This window comes from Limanda limanda, chromosome 12 (genome assembly GCF_963576545.1).
Source record: "Limanda limanda chromosome 12, fLimLim1.1, whole genome shotgun sequence".
NCBI classification, from domain to species: Eukaryota; Metazoa; Chordata; class Actinopteri; order Pleuronectiformes; family Pleuronectidae; genus Limanda; species Limanda limanda.
The window spans coordinates 7,805,688-7,825,220 of NC_083647.1; the positions used below are offsets into that span (position 1 = coordinate 7,805,688).

Below are 19,533 nucleotides of genomic sequence, written 5' to 3' on the forward strand. Positions count from 1 at the left end.
AGAGCTAGTAAAGAAGGACTGAATTAAACATGTCCCTCAGAGAATCACAAATTCTGCATGGATGCTGGATGTCTAATTGCCCCCTCCGTGTAAACTGTGGCCCCTTAATGGCCCCTGGTTTCAAAAAGTCCTAGATCCGCCACTTGATGAACAAATGACTCATTCAAATAAATAATTCATTGTATTTGTTTTCGTTGAACGCCCCATTTGTGTATTTTAAACACGGCTCTGAGAACTAGCAGCCGATATTGTGTACATGCAAACAGTGACTTGGCACAACAGTCACATACACCTGCTGACTGCGGCGCTGTTGGATTGGGTTACGCACGGTAATGTGCTCTGTAATGTTGCGGTTCAAATTGCAGAGACCTGCAAGCGAAGGTCAGATTTGACTCGTTTCTACAGCCGATACAATTGTGATATTCTTTGAAAAAAGGAATCGATGAGAAGACGGTGGAGATCTACAGAGAGAAAACAGACTTTTTGCGCAGCACACATGGAGCAAAGTATCTGAACATGCGCAGGAAACCAGTTCTCTGCATGAGAACAACGCTTCAAACATCTCGTCGCAGACACAGACAGAGGAGGGAATGGTGAAAGTAGCTCACCTGTCCATGTGTGGATCATGTGTGGATCATGTCCTGACTCCGGCTGCTGCTCCGTGCTCCGTGCGCAGTGGTGGTGTGGTGTCCGAATCCAGCCTCCGGCGCAAAGGACTGATGTGCTGACCACAGGAGCGCTGGGACAACTCTCCACCAACAGGCGGTACCGTAAAACACCTCCACACTGGGATCATGTGCAGAGGGCAGCAGTGTTCAGGGGGAGCCACGTCTACTCCCCTTGTCCTTATTATCATGGTTCTTCACCTCGTACTTTAGAGGCTGGGGTGAAATGGTACATCCTGAAACATACTGTAGCAACAGTACTTCATAATTAGCTTTTCTTCAAAGTGATGTGTGTTCTATAAAGTATATATGTTAAAGGTTACAACAGTATTTGTTTACGTTTATGTTAAAATATATGGTAAAGACAATGTCAATGTTAAATCTAAATCTGAATGTTAACTGTAAAATCTACAAGTAAAATAAAATTAAAATGTTAACATTCAATATTTAAATTTCGCATTAACGTAATCTTTAACAAAAAATAAATATGACAAAGTTTACGAATATTGCTGTAAATGTGCACAAAAACAAGAAGACTTTATAAATAGGCATCACTTTTTTAAACGTTTTGGAACTAAATATGTGGAAATGGTTATATTCAGCATGCACCACTTTAAAGATGGTGTCCCATATTTTCAAGGCTGCTTGTTATTCACTGTGGTAACTGACAATTTGTCTCCAATAGCAGATAAGGTCAAACCTTTTGTGGAAAAGGAATAGCAGCCCTACAGGTTTCTATATATGTTCTGTGATTATTGTTTGCTGTGTTTTAGCCAATGTGTCTGTACGTGTGTGTCCCTGCTTGAATTTATATATGAATTTCTTCATATTTCATTTGCTGCCCATCTTCACCAGGACTCCCTGGCAGAGGTGATATTATAGCTCCATGGGACTTTCCTGATTATATAAAGGGCAAATAACAGTGAAAAATACAAGTCAAAATAAATCAAATACAGCAGAAGGCCTCTAGTGTAGAGCATCAAGCTTTGCAAATACATCACAGTGTTGCAGATGCAGCATTAGCCCTGTTTGATGACCTTGCAGCAGCACAGAGCGAGGATGTAGTGTCAAACAGTATAAAAATGCTAGTAGAGGATATACCTGGAGACAGCACAAAATCAAGCCCATTTCTCGTTGTGCTATAGTTAGAGGTAAAAGTGGAAGAACTTAGTAATATAAAAAAATATATGATCTATTTAGGGAGGACAGAAATGCGTGTTAAATACATTTGAACAGTTTCTCATTTAAAAACCTCTTCTCAGACGTAAGGAGGCAGTGTCACAAGCTGCTCCTTTATAAGTGAATGACTCAAATTAAAGTGAAGGACCCCAGTGTGATTCAGGCTTGATGAAACACCGCCACTCAGCATTAAAGCCTCATTAAAGAGTCATTCATCATTGTCACTTGTAATAAAGTCTTTAATATAACATACATCAGCAGCAGGGGTGCTGCACTTCATAAAAAAATAAAAAATATGTAAAGCAGAGGAGTAACTGAACTCATTTATTCAAAGTGATACCGTTAACTGGCAGCAGGTGGCAGAAGAAGACAGAGTTGAGACCATTAAGGATGTGGTTTTACATTAACATCATTAATCTTACTTTCTGCAACCATCGGTGTTGTTTGAATTATTTACCATGTAGTAAATGCTATTGAGCAAGTTTTTTTTCCATCTACACTTCTAGGTAAATGTTAATGTCTCTACACGTCAATGAAAAAGTAAGAATATGGTTAAATGCATCATTAAAGCAGTGTTTCTCATCGATCGCTGTCCTGTTTGACGACTAAAGTAACATCTGGACAGCACACATCACTTTGAGAGGCACTTCAGAGGTTGAACATAAGTAAGAGCTCCTTATAAATAGTCTGTTCATGGCACTTGTTAAGTGCTGGATGCCAATGCTATTGATTTTTTTGTTTCCAAAAGGACTAGCTGGTGAAAATGATAGCAAACTAATCATGATCAAAATAGATTTTTATACTTATAGAATTGTATGTGACTGTTTAAAGCCTGTGGCGTTTTATGAAAATAGTTAACAAAGCATTGACAGAATATTTATTCGAGTATTTTACAACATTTCATATAAAGGAAAAACATTTTACGTTCGTTATCAGTCTGTCCTAGTTCTGATGGCTTCATAGCTGCCTATTCAAGAACTAACCACAAAAAGCAGAAACCAATGTGAGCGAATGTAGATCACAAAGTTTTGAAATGAGCTTTTATGTGTAGAAAACAAACTTATTGAGCCTCATGCTACAGGACTGTGGCACAGCGGACAGCAGTTGTATTTTCCGATCTCCTGCTCCAGAGCGCAGTGTTTACACACACTGCACATCCAGAACTGGTACTCCTGGATCGGCAGACCGGTCACGATGCATGTGGGTAGCTTTCCCTCTGCCCTGAAAAGAGAACTATTCAATTAATATCAGTAGTTTCATGGTTTACTTTGACTTTTAAAACAGTGCACTTTACATCAAAGTTAGTCATATGTAGCTCCACCCTATTTCTGCTGCTTCATACTCTGTATAAACTGTATATAAAGATGGATGGCATGATAGGTCTCAAAGAGCTAAGCCAACTCGTCTTGATCGCCCCCTGGTGGCTGACTGCAGTATAAGCCATATTTTGCACAGCTTTCGTATCTGGGATATTTTGGTTTGTGGGAGAAAGTGGAGAGACATCGGCTATCTTTATCTACAGTTTGTGATATGACGCATGAGGGCTTCCTACAAAACTTTAGTGCTAAAAAAATGTGTCTTCTTTTACTTAATTGTCCATTATTATTATTATCCATTATAGTTATTAGTCCATTTTAGTGAGGGACAGAGGTTCAGGGTTACTTCCATTGTCATCTAATGCCGGTTTCCTCAATATGTACAGTTTGACCTTAAGTAGAACAATAAATTAAACTGAGCTTTTTTTTGAGAGGAGGACATTGATCTCCAGAGTTAAGCTACACTTATGGTGGACTTTCAGTCTGCATTTGGGCAAATTAATCCAAAAAGACAAAATTGCAAACTTTCTCTTCTTCTATGGCATTAATTTAACATGATAAATGGTTTTGCAGATGTACAGATCAGGCAGCTGTTCCTCCTGTCAGTGTGTTATTTGAACTCATCGGCTCACCCTTCTGATGATCGTTCCCTCTCCATGGTGCGACTGTCCTTGGGGTTGTGCTTGGTGAAGATCTCCAGGGACAGATCCTCGTACAGCTGCCGCTGCTCAGGCTCTAGACTCTCCATGGATTCCAATTTGATAAAGGCCTGTGAGCATGTGCCGAAGGCCCGGTTGGATGCGGAGCAAATGGCCAACAGAGAGTAGATTTCGACTGCTGGGATGATGTCATCATACTCGCGCAGGTGCATGGCTTTAAAAAGTGAAGGTAAACAGTGAAGAGTTAAAACTCCATGTGACAAACTGACTGTTCATGACAACTCCCAACCTTCTGTCTGATATCACATTTCAGGTATCTGGTCTGATTCCTCTCCATCTTTGAGCAAAATGTTTGCGATGTTATCAAACAGTATGACAAACTTTATAAAAATAAACTGACTTGAGTTTGTAATAAACTTTGCGTTATTATTTTTCAATTACATCTAATCTCCTGAGGGCTAAGGGAAAACACAGTGTGAACTTGCATGAGTGGACAGATTAAGATAATGTAAATCGATGAGTTGCTAATGAGTCTTAATGAAACTTTAACCTATGAACACAACTGACCATTGTAAAACAATGTAGTAAGTTGCAAAAGTCAAGTCCCTTTGGGTTTTACTTGGGATTACAGGACAGTTAGGAGACGTTGTTCAAATGACATCAGACACTGAGGAGGATGAGATGATGTTAAAAGTTAAACTCTGCAGTCTAGGATATTTTAGACCTAATCAGTGGTAATGTCTTTTTTAATTGCTCATTTTGTTAGATTTAAACTAGTACCTTCTGTTTTTTTCATAATTTTTGTAAGGAGACTGATCTGATGACCGAGTATTGACTCATTTATTTACAGTAAAAATGTATCTAACATAAAGTGATAATTATGTTTTGTTGTTTACAAATGCTACATATGTGACTGAATACTTAGCGGTCTTGGAAATTATAACATTCAACTGGTTTCCATAAAACATGACTGAGACATATGAGCTCTGACAAAGAGTCATTTAAAAAATCATGTATTTATTAGAAGAAAATAACCCATTTACTTAAATCCTACGTTTTAGTAATTAAGGATATACTTGAGCTGCAACTGAGTATTTTTCATTACTGGTTAACGATTCTATAATTTTTTCAAATTCAAATTTCTATTGTTTAACCTTTTTAAAATGTTGAAAATTACTCATCACTGTTGCCCAAAGCCCAATGTCATCAAACGTAAAACGTTGTCTGACTAACCGTCTAAAGCACAGAGGAAATAATGACTTTTAATTAATATTTGATGATAGATACATCTCTGTCAAATGACTAATCAATGATCTGACCTCTTGTTTCAGCCCTAGAGAATACTGTTGTTTACTTGTTACCATGGGGAAGTGTTGTGTGTGATTTGGTACCTGTACGCATAGCGTTCTCCATATAGCCTCCATAGAGCTGCCTTTGAGCGAGCAGGAAGAAGTGATAGGCCTCGGCTCCACGCCACGCGTTGTCCACAATACGATCGTCTGAAGATGTTGCATCTTCCTCAAGCAGCCCAGCGAGTGCAAATTTTGCCTAATTACAACAAATGGAGGTGAAATATGGAAAAGCATTTCAGCATCACATGCAATACAATTATCAGATTATAATGGATGATGCATTTTTGTTTAGTTTCTAAAATGATTCATTAACACTTGAAAATTATATACAACATATTATAAATATATATATATATATATATATCTGTTACCTCAGACTGCTTCCCTTTGGTTTTGCTCTGCTGTGACGTTTTCACCTTCTCGTGGTAATTTTCAACAAGACGTGCCGCCAGCACATAGAGCTTCTTCACCCTCAGCGGTCGCGTCCTCTTCTTCGCCTCCTCGTCTGCTATCTGCAAACAGCAGCCATTCATTCCACTGCATGTGTCAACAAACAGGCTGATGCAACAGTTATCACACTTCCATTAAAGGTCGCAGATGTAATTCACCTCATTGTAATGGAAAATTATATCACTATGCCATATGCTTCGTATTAACCACGCTATATATTTTCTCTGCTTGGCATACCATGTGTACCTACCAAGATAACCTTAGGTGACCGGATATACGAGGTATTAGTCTGAGAGAGGTGCGGACATCAGAGCCACAAATCTGTCTGGGACAAACTGGTCTCCCACACCGAGACCTTGAGGAGGCTAGGAGGCCCTTAGCACGTGTCTGTGTCTTATCTGCTGGGATTTCACTGTTCACTCAGTTCACACGTAGTTCACACAAACACATAGTTCACTCACGCACACACACATACACACACGCACACATAGTTCAACTCTTCAAACAAACATCTCTTCACTAAATCTGCATAAAAAGCACACGCCAGCAACTGCTTCTCTGTGTTTCCCTCTGCAGAATGCTCATCGCACACTGTATGATTGGCTGACCTTCCTTGCAAGGAATAAAATACTCTTAAAAGACTATTGTTCTCTAATCTCTTTATTTCTTAAGTCTCACCAGGTCAAATTTCCATCACATCATATTATAAACCCTGTTGAAAACTAGAGGCTGACCAATATATTGTGCTATAAGAGATGTATTGTTTACGGAATATGTGATATGTGATTTTTTTATAAAACCTAAAAGAGAAAAAAAAGCTTTGGGTAAATTAGAAATTGTGTCATCACATAATGTGTCCAGCAGAGTGCGCTCCAATTCCATGGCTTAGAATACACCCAGTACTCAGACAGGCTGCTCTCAAGATGCTGATGAAGGTGAAGATAGAACCTTGCACTGTATTTTAGGTCACGTATTTTAAAAGGGACGTGAGTGAAGAAGCAATTAATGTTCTACTGAAACAACTCAAATTGAATCAGGATAAAAAAACAAGCCTACCTTAAACATGAGTTTGGCTGCATCAAGAAAATGGTGGGCTTTCCGATACAGTTCCACCGCTTCCAGAGTTTTGTTCTTCTCAAGAAGATGTGAGGCGTATTTGGACAGAAGAGATTTAATCTCCTTCATGTTGTGGGTCCTGGCGAGATCCACCGCTTTGTTCCACTAAAGGAAATGACAATATTCATTCAAAAACAAAACAACATTGTTATTTTAAGCAGTAGATTTTGGATCATGATATTAAAACAGTGTTTATTTTTACTGCTGCATTACTTTAAATGACATAACTAGTGACCAAGTTGCTATGGGCACATACCAGCTACGACCCCCATCAACATGTGGACGTTCCAACCCTTGATTACCAGAGGTAAACATTTGGATTTGGATTTAGTCACCATATTATTTTAACCATCCAATGTAACCTTCCCACCAGCTATGATATTGTGAAATAATGTTATATGCTACTGTAGAAGCCACAAGTCTGTATGATATCAACTGCATCTTAAGAAAAATGTATTTCATTCATACTGTCAAAGAGAAGTACACTACCCACAATCCCCAAAGAGCAACCACAATTTCTAACATGCTGCCTTTTGATAGAGATAAGGAAAAGGCTCTTAAGGTGAAAACCACATCAAGTCAGATAGTGTCTGTGAGTGTGGGCTAATGAGTTCTTAGTGGTTGATTGGATGCCTAGTTCTTTCACTCTTAAAATAATTACGTACACAGTTTGAATCTTTATGATTTTTGTTCCTTTACCAATATTAGTTTATACTGAATCGAAAGTTTTATGGAATTATTTTTAAAAACATACAAACTCTTAATTACTGTTATGTATCCATCATTTTTCTTACTCCGTTCATTCATAAAAATGTATCATTACTTATCATACATTTACTATTTATTTATCCTTTTTGTTGAGTTGTTATATTTTGTTTGTGTTTTTTTTTATCTGCCCTTGTGTATTCAGTCTCTGTGTCAGTCATTGCCGCATCTGTCAAGTCACTATTGTATTGTTTTGTTTTCTACAAATAAAATTAAAAAAGGAGGCGGCCATTGTTACACTATATTATTTCATTGACTGTATCAAGCACGGTAGTGTTTGTAGTATCATGGTGACAAAACTGACCTAAAGCAACCTCAGTGGCATTTCCCACATCGGTAGGTGTCTCCAGGATCACACTTTACCACGATGATAAACAAACTAACAACTTGAAAACAGGCCACACTGTCATGACTGTAGTTCTTGTACATATCTTACTATCAATAGGAGCCGAACATTAGAAGACACTGTATTTTTAAAACCATCTGTGGAAAATGGAGGTTTAGTGGAGGCAAGTACAGTGACAGACCATTCATTTGGTCTGTCACCAGTAGTGTTAACACAGTATTAACGCAGCAGGAGGAACTGCCAGGAACAGAGAAGGTGGGATGGATAATCACTTCTCCTCTAGATGAAGAGGGTCAATTTCAGGACAAATTGTAAGTCCATTAAAGTAAAGCCATCTGTGACTCAACCGTTTTTATAAAGAGCAACAGCTGCAGCTTACATAGAAGAGTTTGATTCCTAACTATTGTCAAACTAATCTTGTTAATATTTTCCATCCAGAATCAGTTTCCCCTCGAGCCAAATGTGGAGATTTACACTGGAGCAGTGCAAAGAAGCTTGAGAGCAGCATTCACACTCCGGAGCTAAATATCACCCAGGACGAGGACAGGAGTGGGAGGACAGCAGGTGCCACAGTGACTGGTGTGGTGCAAAGCTGTCCAACTGTGTGATGAATCTGAAGGTCACTGAGGCACTGCCATATGCTGCGCAGAGTTTCAGACAGAAACTCTGGCGCCGTCAGTTTACCGTCTCTCTCTCACCTGGTTCAGATGAACACATGCTTCCACGGCAGCTTTGGGCTGGTTGCACTTCAGGTAGGCATTCACAGCTTGTTCACACATGCCCACGGTGGCAAACATCTGCCCAATCTCCTACAGCACAGAGATTGAGAACTGTTATAGATGAGTCACTGTGGAGTCGGTTTATATTTCAGGTCACAGATTCAGAGTCACTGAGATTTTAGCTTACAAAACATGAGAATTATTATTAGTTCATCTTGTCTTGAACACTGTGCTTACTGGTAAAAGTTTATGATTATCTGGCAGCACAGGGGTCAGTTTCTCAAGGCCGTCGTAGTCCTCTAACATGTAGTAGCATTCTGCCAACCTCTCCTGGTTCCGGCCCTGAAGGTAGTACTGCACTGCATTAACCCTGCAAACAGAAAAACATGTTTTCAGCTTAAATAGATATACAATCTCATCACCACATCTAAGTCATTTGATTATCTGCAGTTCAAGTTATTTAGTATATATAAAAATTGTATTAATGCACTAATGACAGTGAGAAAAACAAGAAAAAGCCAGTACCACTTCTGCCTGTCAGCAAAGTAGTCTCCGATGGCATTGTACGCCTGTTCCAGCAGAGAATCATCACAGTCCCCGGAGCCAGTTTTAAGCAGCTGAAGAACCCTGAACCAGTCTCCCAGCTTGATCCTGAGGCTAATGGCGAGGTCCCTACAGAGAACAACATGTCCGTTATCCACCCTGCACCTTCATACCTGAAAAACTGCTGACAGCTCCTCTTATAAGGTGGCCATTAAAAATACCAGACAAAAATTAACAAAAAACAAGAACGAGACCTGAATCAAAAAGTCCAGACAATTGTGGCTAAACGTACCTGCGATCCATATCGAGGTACATCCGCTCGGCTTCCTCAAACCGGCCGAAGTATGCAGCCACCTCGGCCTGTTTCATGGGCTCGCTCTGCAGGTTGCCCAGGCGCTTCACAAACTCAATGCCCTGGTAGTCTTTACAACGGACGAAGGCCTGCTCAGCTGTCTTCAGATCCAACTTCTGAAGAGCTGCCTCAGCTAGCAGACGCCTGACAGGTTGTCAGAGAACAGGGGTGGTTAGTTATTATTACCAAGATGACAGCATGAGATTACATATCTATGTATCTATATATCTATATATGTGTAATAATGTGTATATAATGTGTGATCATTCACTGAGTACTTGCGAAAATGAAAATATAATTTTAATTTATACAATTTAAACAACAATGACACTTTGAACTTACCAGAGTCTTGGATGTGGATTGTCTTCAATGAACTGTGAGGCATCTTCAATCCCAACTTTTTCAATAAGTGCTCGACTGTCTCTCAGGGAGCGGATTTCAAAATTGATGAGGTTGTCTTTGTTCGGCCTCTCTGGATCCTGTGAGAGAACCTCCCAGAAGTGAGTATTTCTTTCAATAATCCCATATCATCAAGACGTGGATAAAAAATGTAAGAATACTTAGTTTCTGTTCATATCCCTATTGTGCAGTTTCTTTAAGTTGATATATGTTTGGCTATGTTTTACACATCTGTCACACCTTGGAGGCACATGCTTGAAAGGTTTACCTTCATGATTTCATCAAGCAGGACAGATTTGATTTCCAGGTCTTCAAAGTTGCAAATGTATCCAGATGTCTGGATGGGCTCCTGTTTGATTCAGATAAAACAAATGCAAAAGTGTAGATCAGGTTACAGCTTTGAATCAGATATTATATGATACTCCCAAAAGCACTCACCTCTGGATCTAGGTTCCTGAAGACATACATCCTGGTCTTCTCCATCATGGCGAACAGATCAGGGTTGTCATTCGCCCATTTCATGTCCCAGACATCCTTGCGCTCAAACTTGGATGGATCTCCCGCAGATACCTGGTTCCCGGTGATGTTGTCAGTGGAGGCACGAACATCCAGGTCCAACAGAGTCAGCACGCCTGCGATGTCGATTATCGCCAGACGACTAAAAATAAAATAAAAGATCACATGTGACAGTACTCTTCCCAATTTCAACATCTAATTGAATTAGCTATTTTAAGCTAACAATGGATATGAGCACACTCTCTGATTTCTTGTGCTTACCTGGAGTTGCAGTTAATGTACAGATAGTGGGCTCTGTTGTTCAAAGTGTATTTCTGGACAAGACCAACATTTGGGAGACTGTATCTGTGGATGAGGCCAGACTCACGACCCTGTGGGCACAAACACACATTCCTTTACTTTCATTTTACTTTTCATTTTATTGAAAAGAGATCAAAAACTAACCTATAAAACTCAAATAGAAAATATAAAGAGGGAAGTGAGTAAAGGTATTGCAGTGCTGTACAGAGCAAAGGACACTTTAGATGTTGCTGCACTTCATATTTTGTAATGTAATTATTATTATTCCATATTTGGGTTATTGCACTGAAAACACATACAAAACTAATATTTCACACTTACAGGAAATAGCAATAAAACTTATAAACAAGGTCAATCTAAGAGAATATACCAATAAACTGTTAATCAAGTCACATGTGCTATAAAATTTAGTTGACTGAAGAATATTGTTGGTTATTCTCTGGGCAGTGATATAAATGTTGACTCAAATATTATTCAATCTAAGAGAACTTATCAAGGAAAACTAATCAAACGGTATGAACTGAATAATATTTATGTTATAATAATGACTATTAACTAATAGTTGATTATTTAGGTGATTTGTGAAATGAAAGGAAATCAAAAAAGAGATTGTCATCTGTATTTATGTTATATTATACATGACAGGGGCAGCTACTATTCGATTTTCGTCCTCCAGCTCTTTTTTTCACTAAGGATTGTGTATAAGTGTGTTGTTTTGTTTACACTGAAATGAACAAACTGAACTAAACTAAACTAAACTAAACTAAAACTAAAATTGTAGAATCAAGGAGAAAATGTACATACCACAATCATGGTCTTATCTGTTGCTGTAATACAACAGATGGGGTCTCGAGTTGCCTGAAACATACAAGAAACATATTTTGAACCATGACAACTTATCTTCTGTATAGGAAAAAACAATTCATGTGATTTTCCATTAAAACTACTTTATAAGATTATTTATTAGTGACATGGATAAACAATTTAACAGTAATGGTTAAGACCGTATCAGTGAAATTTATTTAATTTCCCAATACTGAAATGACCACACTGTGTACAACAAATGACTCGGAAATATTTTCTCACTTACTGTGAAGGCTTTTGCAAAATCTGGACTGCTGTCATTGGCTCCAGATGGACTACTGTCAATGTGATAGACCCTAAAGAGGCAGGAGGTGTAAACACATGAGAAAGAGCCAGACAGACAAACAGTTAGCCGTTCCACTGAGGTAAATTGTGGTTTCAATGCGAGGAAAGTCCTGGCAGAACATTAGCTCATGCCCAGCCTGTCTGGAACCTCAGTGGCATTTTGTTCAGATGAATGGATCCTTTTCACAGAGGTGTCAGTACCAAAACTCCACACTGTTACAGTGAGCCAGTACTCTCGAGGTTTCCCCCACTGCCTCACAAAATCTAGTCTTGTGGTTATCAGGCTTTCCTGCAACTTTCCATGATGTGCTTGATACCAACTGTAAGTTCTGATGTGATCATTCTGTTCTGTCCCCATCCACCTGTACCTTGCTTTATTATCTTTATTCAATCAACTTTTAGACTGTTTTTTAATTCGGATTGAATGAAATGACTTGTTTTAGGGTAAAAAGATTTTCCCCAGAACTTAATTTAGACCCAGGTCCCTGCGATGAAAACATGTGGAGTCCCTGCAAAGCATCCTGTGGTGTAAATGCAGCCATGTGCCAAATTCTCTAACCTCTCTCTTCCTTCCTTCTTAGTTCTGGTCACTTGGTTGATCTCCAGGGCCGTTAGTTTCTTTGCCACTCTGTACTGCCACATGTAGAAAGCCTCTTTGGACGCAGCAATCACATGGGTTTTTGTCATGGTGACAAACAATGGCTCTAAACAAATAAACAAGGAACAGACTTAGCAGTACAAAGAACAACAAATGAATAAACTTCAAACTATGAGTGAAGATACGCTTGTGTTAACAAACTTCTCATTGTTTTTGGTTTCCCAGAATACCACACAGTACTCCTGTCGCTCTGGGAAAGTGTATTTTTACTAAATGTTTTCTTTGTCATTTGGTGGATCTTGAGTGTTTGTGTGTGTTTTCCCTTTGACCCCAGGGTTCAAATGCAGAAAAACATGGCAAATGTGGCTAAATTCTAACATAAAAGTCCTAAGGAGACAAAACAGTGTTTTCTTAAACAGATACACTTTAACTAGTCTGGTGGAAAAAAAAATCACAAGGGCACCAAAGGAGAAACGAGCAAAAGTCATACACTTGAACACATTCTCTGATTTTTTAACAAGGTTGGATACCTAGTAAAAACCCATTCAGACCACTGAGACTTTGAACTGTCCTGGTGTGAGCTCCTCAGCAAACATTTGTCCATTTCTGTAGCAGAAAAGGAATTCTGAATTCTTGTGAGGCATAAAGACGCCCTGTGCTGACTGTCTATTTGCTATAGGATGCTGTGGGCCCATGAGAGATGAAAGATGTCCCTGTGGGCAGCAGCAGGCCAAGTGCCAACCACCGTTTCACACCTATCTATATACACAGGGTGTGATCTCTCACATTGTCTTGAAGAGCCAGCTTCAGTTTAGCCAGCTTTACAGTAAATAAAGATTTTCATCAACCCACGGTTTTGCCAGAAGAGGTTTGTTATACAGTTCATACTCACTGTGTGCAAAGTTGTAGGGCCAACAAATTATTAGGGAGATAATATATTTTAAAGATGTGTTGAGTACAAGGGAGTGTAATGTGTTTACATGCATGTGCTCACCAATGTCAATGTATTTTGAGTCCAAGGGAGTCCCAATGGAGTTGCACAGAATCAGGACATACTGGAAAACACATAGCAGAGCCACATTATTTTACAGCTCAATACAATAATCTATATCAATTTATCAAACAATTATTTCTCATTTTGGGAGTGTGGTTTTATATGTTTGTTACCCTTGCATGAGTCCCAGACTCTAGCTCAGCATCCTCCTGCGTGGCAATCAATTAGAAAAACAGCGGGCAAGACAACAGAGAAACATCCTTAGCTCATTCTACATCATCTACTGTATTTCTCTTTAGTCTAGTGAGTAGAGTAAGTATTAGATATTTTCTTAATCAAACAGTGTAGTACCTAGAATATCAAGTTAACCTGCAAACTTTATAGATTATTACAGATCCTCTTTTTGATCTGTTATGTTTGTGTTTGTACCTGAGGCTGGCTCTCATCCGCCTTGCTGGCCAGGATACAGAAGTCCCCTGAAGTTGTGATGGACATCAGGCTCTTGACATATTTAACAAACTTCTCATTGTTTTTGGTTTCCCAGAATACCACACAGTACTCCTGTCGCTCTGGCTTTGTGTAGGCATACACTACTGTGCTGCAACAGTAGCCCCACTGTTAGAAAACACAAAAAGAGCAGGTGAGTTTCACCTTCTGCGTGGGGATTCTCAACCCTGGTGAGTGTGTGACCATAGTGTAAATTCAGACAAATTACATTTTGTTAGGCAGGAGCATGTGATCCAACATTTTTTGGACAGATTCAACAAGACGAGCCAGGAAAAGTTTATTAAACCTGTAAGCTCCCAGTGTTGACCCAGTACAGCGGTGGGTGGTCTAGCTCTCCTCTCAAAGGGTCAGAGTCGATGACCCTGAACAATATTAGCCTGATGAGGTTTCTAAGACTAATTAAACTTTCTAAAAAAAGACGACTGGTATATATTAAATGAAGAGCACCTACCATGTAAAAGAAGAAAATAATGACTAAAAAAATCTACAGACATTATGACACTATTCAAATATATTTCAAACAATGTACTGACGTATCTAGACAGATGGGGGAAATAACCTCAATTTGGAACTGGTCAGCATTTGAACTGTACTCATTTGAGATTAAGTGAAGGTTTTTTTATGTAAGAGGATGGTGAAGAATAGTTCTCTTTAAAATGATTTTAAAAGAAAAGCAATGGTTTATGGCATTTACCTTGTAATCTGGTCGTATGTTCGCAAAGTAGATGTAGGAGTCCACAGCCAGGCCGATACGTAGCCCTCCTCCTTCCCAGGAAACTCCTGTCATCTGCTTCCCAGGAACTTTGAGAGTTCTTATATGCTGATGAAACAACAGCACCAACAAACAGCATTTGTAGTGGAAAAATGTTTATTGTGTTTTAGGTGGCCTCTATCAAGGATCCTGCAGGTTTCACCAAGTTACATTGAAGACTTTTTAAAATCTTTAAAAATATATACTGAATTAAATTTAAGACCTTTGTTGAGTACGATAGATATGAAGGAATATCAGAGTAGCAGAATTGCTTACACCTCCCCATAATTGAATTGAGAATAACCCTAGAAACACATATTATAAGTATAACTACACACAGAGGCATTACAAACTATGAAAGCTGGAATAACATCTCTTGAAAAAATACCACTAAATGAACATTAACATAATAAAGACCTAATTAAACAAATTAGGGACCTATTTAATATATTTAAGACTTTTTAACGCCTTAAATTCAGATTATTTTCTTACTTTTTACTAAGACCCTGCTGGAACTAAATCAATTTAAAAAATACATAAATATACAGTCATCTTTATTGACTTAATCTATGGTGGGTCCCATATACAATTATGACCGGAACACTGCATGGTTAAGTGCTGAATATGCCAGATTCCCTTGTATAAAACATTGTGTATTTAAGGGAACAGAATCTCTATGCTCACCTCTCCAAATGGTGTGTAGAACTGCACAACGTTGAATTCTTTATCCGTATTTGAGGCTTTGATAGAACCAGCCACTGCCAGAACACTGCCACAGTGATTCCACTGGATACTGACCACATTCATCAGAGTGTCGATGCACACTGGGTCTGCAGAACAGGGCAGCAGCACAGCTCATCATTACAGGTAAACATTTTGAATTAAGTGTAACCTGGAGAAAATATCCCTGAAGGCATTTTCCTTACTTTCATCATTCTCATATCGCATGATCTGGCATCTTCCGTTGTCGAAACAGATGGCGAGACAAGGGCAGTCTGCCTCCACATAGCCCCCAGTTCCTGCATACCAGTGGATACCTGCGATACTGATACCTCCAGGTGAATTAATGAGGCAGCTTATGGTCATTTTCACCTGAAACATTATACAGAGTTAAATTAGTCAGCATGTTTTACTATGTCATTAGTTAAAGCACATGCAATTATTTCTGATTCACAAACAAGACAATATCTCACAATGTATTGCTCTGCAGTCTACCCTCTGACACTGTATGATAATGCAATGTTATGTGGATATATATATAATAACAAAATAAACGAACATTTCTATTTTCTTGAAAATTATGACTCACTATGAAGTTTCCTTGATTATCATAGATTTGCACTTCCCCATTGGCCATGCCAAAGAGGAGAATTTTGCTGTCAGGTGACCATGCCACATGTGCAAGTTGATTTCCTTTCAGCTCCTTTCCCCAAATCCGGTTACCTAGAAAAACAAGGCCATCGTGAGCCACTCATTTGCCAAGTATGTAAACAAAGCAGTCCTTGTGATTTTTTAAAGCTAAATCTGCCTGGAGGACTACTGTGATTTCTGGCCATTTGTTAGATTTTAAGTAATCATGTTGTGAAGCTATTTACCATCTACAGATCCAACAATGACAGCTCCATCCTCATACACAATGCAGATCTTTTGACCATCCGCGTTCCAGCTCATGCTCCTGACCACTGACTTGTTCCTGTTGTTGATCATCTCCTCGTACCACGCTCCTGAGGGAGAGACAACGGCAATAAAATAGAATTCCCAAATTTATCTCAAGTCAACATTTCTATTTGGCAGAAGCACTAACCTTTGTAGAGCATCCATACGATGATGAGTCCATTCTGGTCACTGGTTGTCAGCTTTTCATACTGTTCATTCCAAGTTACCACTTGCACTGCACCTGTAAGTGTAATCATTTAGAAAAGTCTAATAATTTTCTCATGGTTCACTTAAGGTCTGTGGTGTCTTTCCTTTTGTGGACACTGGCTGTTTTAAATGCACTATAACGTTAACAGCAGAATTTAACTTACCACTATGTCCCTCTAGTGTCTGATTCATTGACAGATTACTGGGTGCAGCCAGACCTTTAAGTTTGGCATCATCTGTTTAGAAACCATAGGGAAAAGGGTATTATTATATTATTATAAGTTATTCTCAAGCAAGAACTGTCTAATGAACATTTGAGTTTTCATTGTTTCTTCTACTTGACTGTTGGGGATTTTTGACATTTGTTAAACATAATAACATAAAGTCGGTCCAACAGACGGAGAGGGCAAAGTAGAGGCATTTTCTCCTTCCAGTGACTGGACGTATGGGTACCAAAGCAGAGCCAAAACGCTTATGAAAGATTACTTACACGCTGTTGGAGCTGTTGTCAATAGCCCTCAAATCTCATTCACATGGGTGTTAGTTAACAGCTTGGCCTTGGACAAATAAAGTTCCACACATAATGCTGAATGAGCATGAGTATTTGTCGTAAACAAAAAAATGTTTTTCCAGTGTCATTTAATTACCTCCATCAAGGAGGTTATGTTTTCACCCCTGTCCTGTTTTATGTTGGCCTGTTGGTTTTTTGGTTTGTATGTATGTTACTAAGCAACAATATGTAAAAAATACTGGACAAATTACAACAAAGGAAGGTAGAAGTAGTGGTGTTTGTGGTGTTTGTCAGGTTGGAACCTGTTACATTTTGGTGTAGATCTAGATCAATAGATCCAGGAGGGTTTTTTCTCACTTTCTTTAAAATTGTGAGATAGGGTGCAATTAATGGATCTTCATGAAATTAAAATCTGACATGTTTAGGGGACTGATATTTATGAGTATGTGTAATTTGGTGCAGATCCAAACAAAAATCCAGATCAAGTGACTTTAAATGTGGTTTCCTCTGGGTCCTATTGGGCCGTTAGCCGTATGTACTTCACTGAGTGCAAGTCTAGTTGTTCACTTCTAACAAAATAACAGAAAACATAAATAAATAAGTAGAATGTGTAAATGTGAACATACAGGTAAGTGGCTGAAGTTTGCTAAAACCAGGGCCAGCCAACATCAGCATGTTGTGTCAGAATGTTTTAGTATAGGACTAATCATTTTTACACATATCTTTATAACTTTGTGTTGCATTGATGTCATATAAGTACTATTAGAATGTTGTAGAAACAACATAGAGACTTAAAAAAAAAAAAAAAACTCAATGAGTTACTCTACACACATGAGTGACATTTCGACTTTGTGACAGTATTTCAGTCAGGGTCCATTTTTGTTTGAATGATTTCAAAAGTCGAGTGACATTGTGTATGGCACTTTTTGGAAATGATATAACTTGTGTTTATGACTACCCAGGCATTCATCTTCGTCCAGGAATATGTTGTTTACCATGTGAGCTCCAGGTGAAGCAAGAGGTGGCCTGTAAACACGACCTGCAGCAGGGACCTTACCTGTTTGGGTTTCGAGCTTGAGCACCCTGAGGAGACCGTCGTCCCCCCCGCAGGCAATGAAGCCCTGGTCTTTGTTCCAGGAGACACATTTGAGGTGGATATTGTTGGGGATGGCGATCTACAAGACACGGGAAGTTGTAGTCACGAGTTGACAACCTTACCTGACGCATTGATACGTGTTGGGCTTGATGGCTGAGCCCAGGAGGGGAGTGGGGGGGGGGGGGGGGGGGGCGAGGGGCACTCACCTTCTTGCTGAGGTAGATAAACATGGTGGTGGTGATAATCACTTAGAGATGAACTGTTTCCTGCGCGGTTGCACGAGTTGACATAATGAAGAGACTAACCTCAGTTAGCAGAGAAGGCAGCAATGTGAGCTAACACTGCTAAAGCTAACTGTACTGTTAGCCTGCGCCGCTAGCTTTGCTAATCGCTCACAGCCAAATGCGACCCGAGTTACTTCGTTCACGTGATAGAGACATTTAGCCAAACTAATTCCATGGTTGAATACGAGTTAGTGTTTCCCGTTATCAAGAGTGTTGGAAGAGTAAAGTTGAAATGCTCCGTTTCATTCTCGGTGTTAGCAGAGTCCAACGGATCCACAGGCTGGAGCTTCCCTCGGTCTCCCGTGGTAACCGTAAACCGGAAGTCCTGGGGTTGGGGTCTGTCTGGGAGTTGTAGTCTTTCATTTGGCTGATACATGGGATCAGTTATGTGTAAATGTAAACACTTTATTTATCTTTGCTGTGTTTATTTTTTAACCTACAGTAAAACGTGTAGAGAAGTCTTTAAAACCAACACTAAACAAATCGTAATAATGCAATTCATTGGGTTTGCTAATACACAACAATGTCAAAAAAAAAGGAATCATAATCATGCTAATAAAGTTTCACATAATAGTTTTAATTATTTAAAATGCGGCTTGGTAACAAGTATAAAAAACACAATACAGCAGATATAACAGATCCATTGTTTCAGAGTGTTTATTTTCCATGTGCAACGTCTCTGTAGAAAATACACAGACAAGTTCTTATCAGCCACAAAAGCACCAACACATTATAATGCACCTCAGCTCTCAGTTTACACATAGAGGCTTGCACCGCATTTTTCTGAAGTGTTCCAACAGTTATGACGCAGTGAAAATACAGTACAAGGAAATAACTTTGCAATGAAGGAACTTTATTCTTAACTTAAAATCTGGTTTCATACAGGGCCGGGTCTAGATAGGCATGTATGAGGGGGCAGCCACAAATCTTGAGGGGGCATTGTGCTTTATTATATTATTATTATAAATTGGGATTTAGTTTGAGGGGGCACAACATTTATTTGAGGGGGCCAGGCCCCCTCTTGCCCCTGCCTAGACCCGGCCCTGGTTTCATAACTTGCATTGAAATTAGTGTTTAATGTCCATGACCATCCGTGACATGCT

At 39.1% G+C, this 19,533-nt stretch overlaps 1 protein-coding gene across 2 annotated transcripts; it reads right to left on the reverse strand.

The window, feature by feature from the left end:
- Positions 1–2,062: 2,062 nt before the first annotated feature.
- Positions 2,063–18,481, reverse strand: wdr35 (WD repeat domain 35). 2 transcript variants are annotated; one of them, XM_061082860.1, is made up of 28 exons: positions 18,353–18,481; positions 18,108–18,225; positions 16,704–16,775; positions 16,481–16,573; positions 16,272–16,400; positions 15,986–16,119; positions 15,603–15,768; positions 15,361–15,506; positions 14,620–14,745; positions 13,848–14,033; positions 13,592–13,627; positions 13,419–13,479; positions 12,386–12,530; positions 11,768–11,837; positions 11,482–11,535; positions 10,639–10,748; positions 10,300–10,519; positions 10,130–10,210; positions 9,805–9,941; positions 9,403–9,606; positions 9,093–9,239; positions 8,805–8,937; positions 8,547–8,657; positions 6,678–6,842; positions 5,543–5,683; positions 5,211–5,367; positions 3,793–4,033; positions 2,063–3,065 (listed from the first exon to the last, which is right to left on the reverse strand). In XM_061082860.1, exons 1-28 carry the CDS (start codon positions 18,374–18,376, stop codon positions 2,915–2,917), a joined length of 3,558 nt encoding a protein of 1,185 aa, XP_060938843.1. In that variant the 5' UTR covers positions 18,377–18,481; the 3' UTR covers positions 2,063–2,914. The 2 variants fall into 2 exon arrangements, with proteins under 2 accessions (XP_060938843.1, XP_060938842.1); XM_061082859.1 differs by lacking the exon at positions 13,592–13,627.
- Between the last annotated feature and the right edge of the window lie 1,052 nt (positions 18,482–19,533).

What these genes read in the sequence shown, in the direction of transcription:
- wdr35 (XM_061082860.1), bottom strand. Translation starts at nt 18,376, where the DNA reads ATGTTTATCTACCTCAGCAAGAAG. An exon ending in GACACTAGAGGGACATAGTG is followed by an intron (nt 16,574 to 16,703) that starts GTAAGTTAAATT and finishes TTACACTTACAG; the next exon opens with GTGCAGTGCAAGTGGTAACT. An exon ending in CGGATGAGAGCCAGCCTCAG is followed by an intron (nt 13,628 to 13,847) that starts GTACAAACACAA and finishes ATTGCCACGCAG; the next exon opens with GAGGATGCTGAGCTAGAGTC.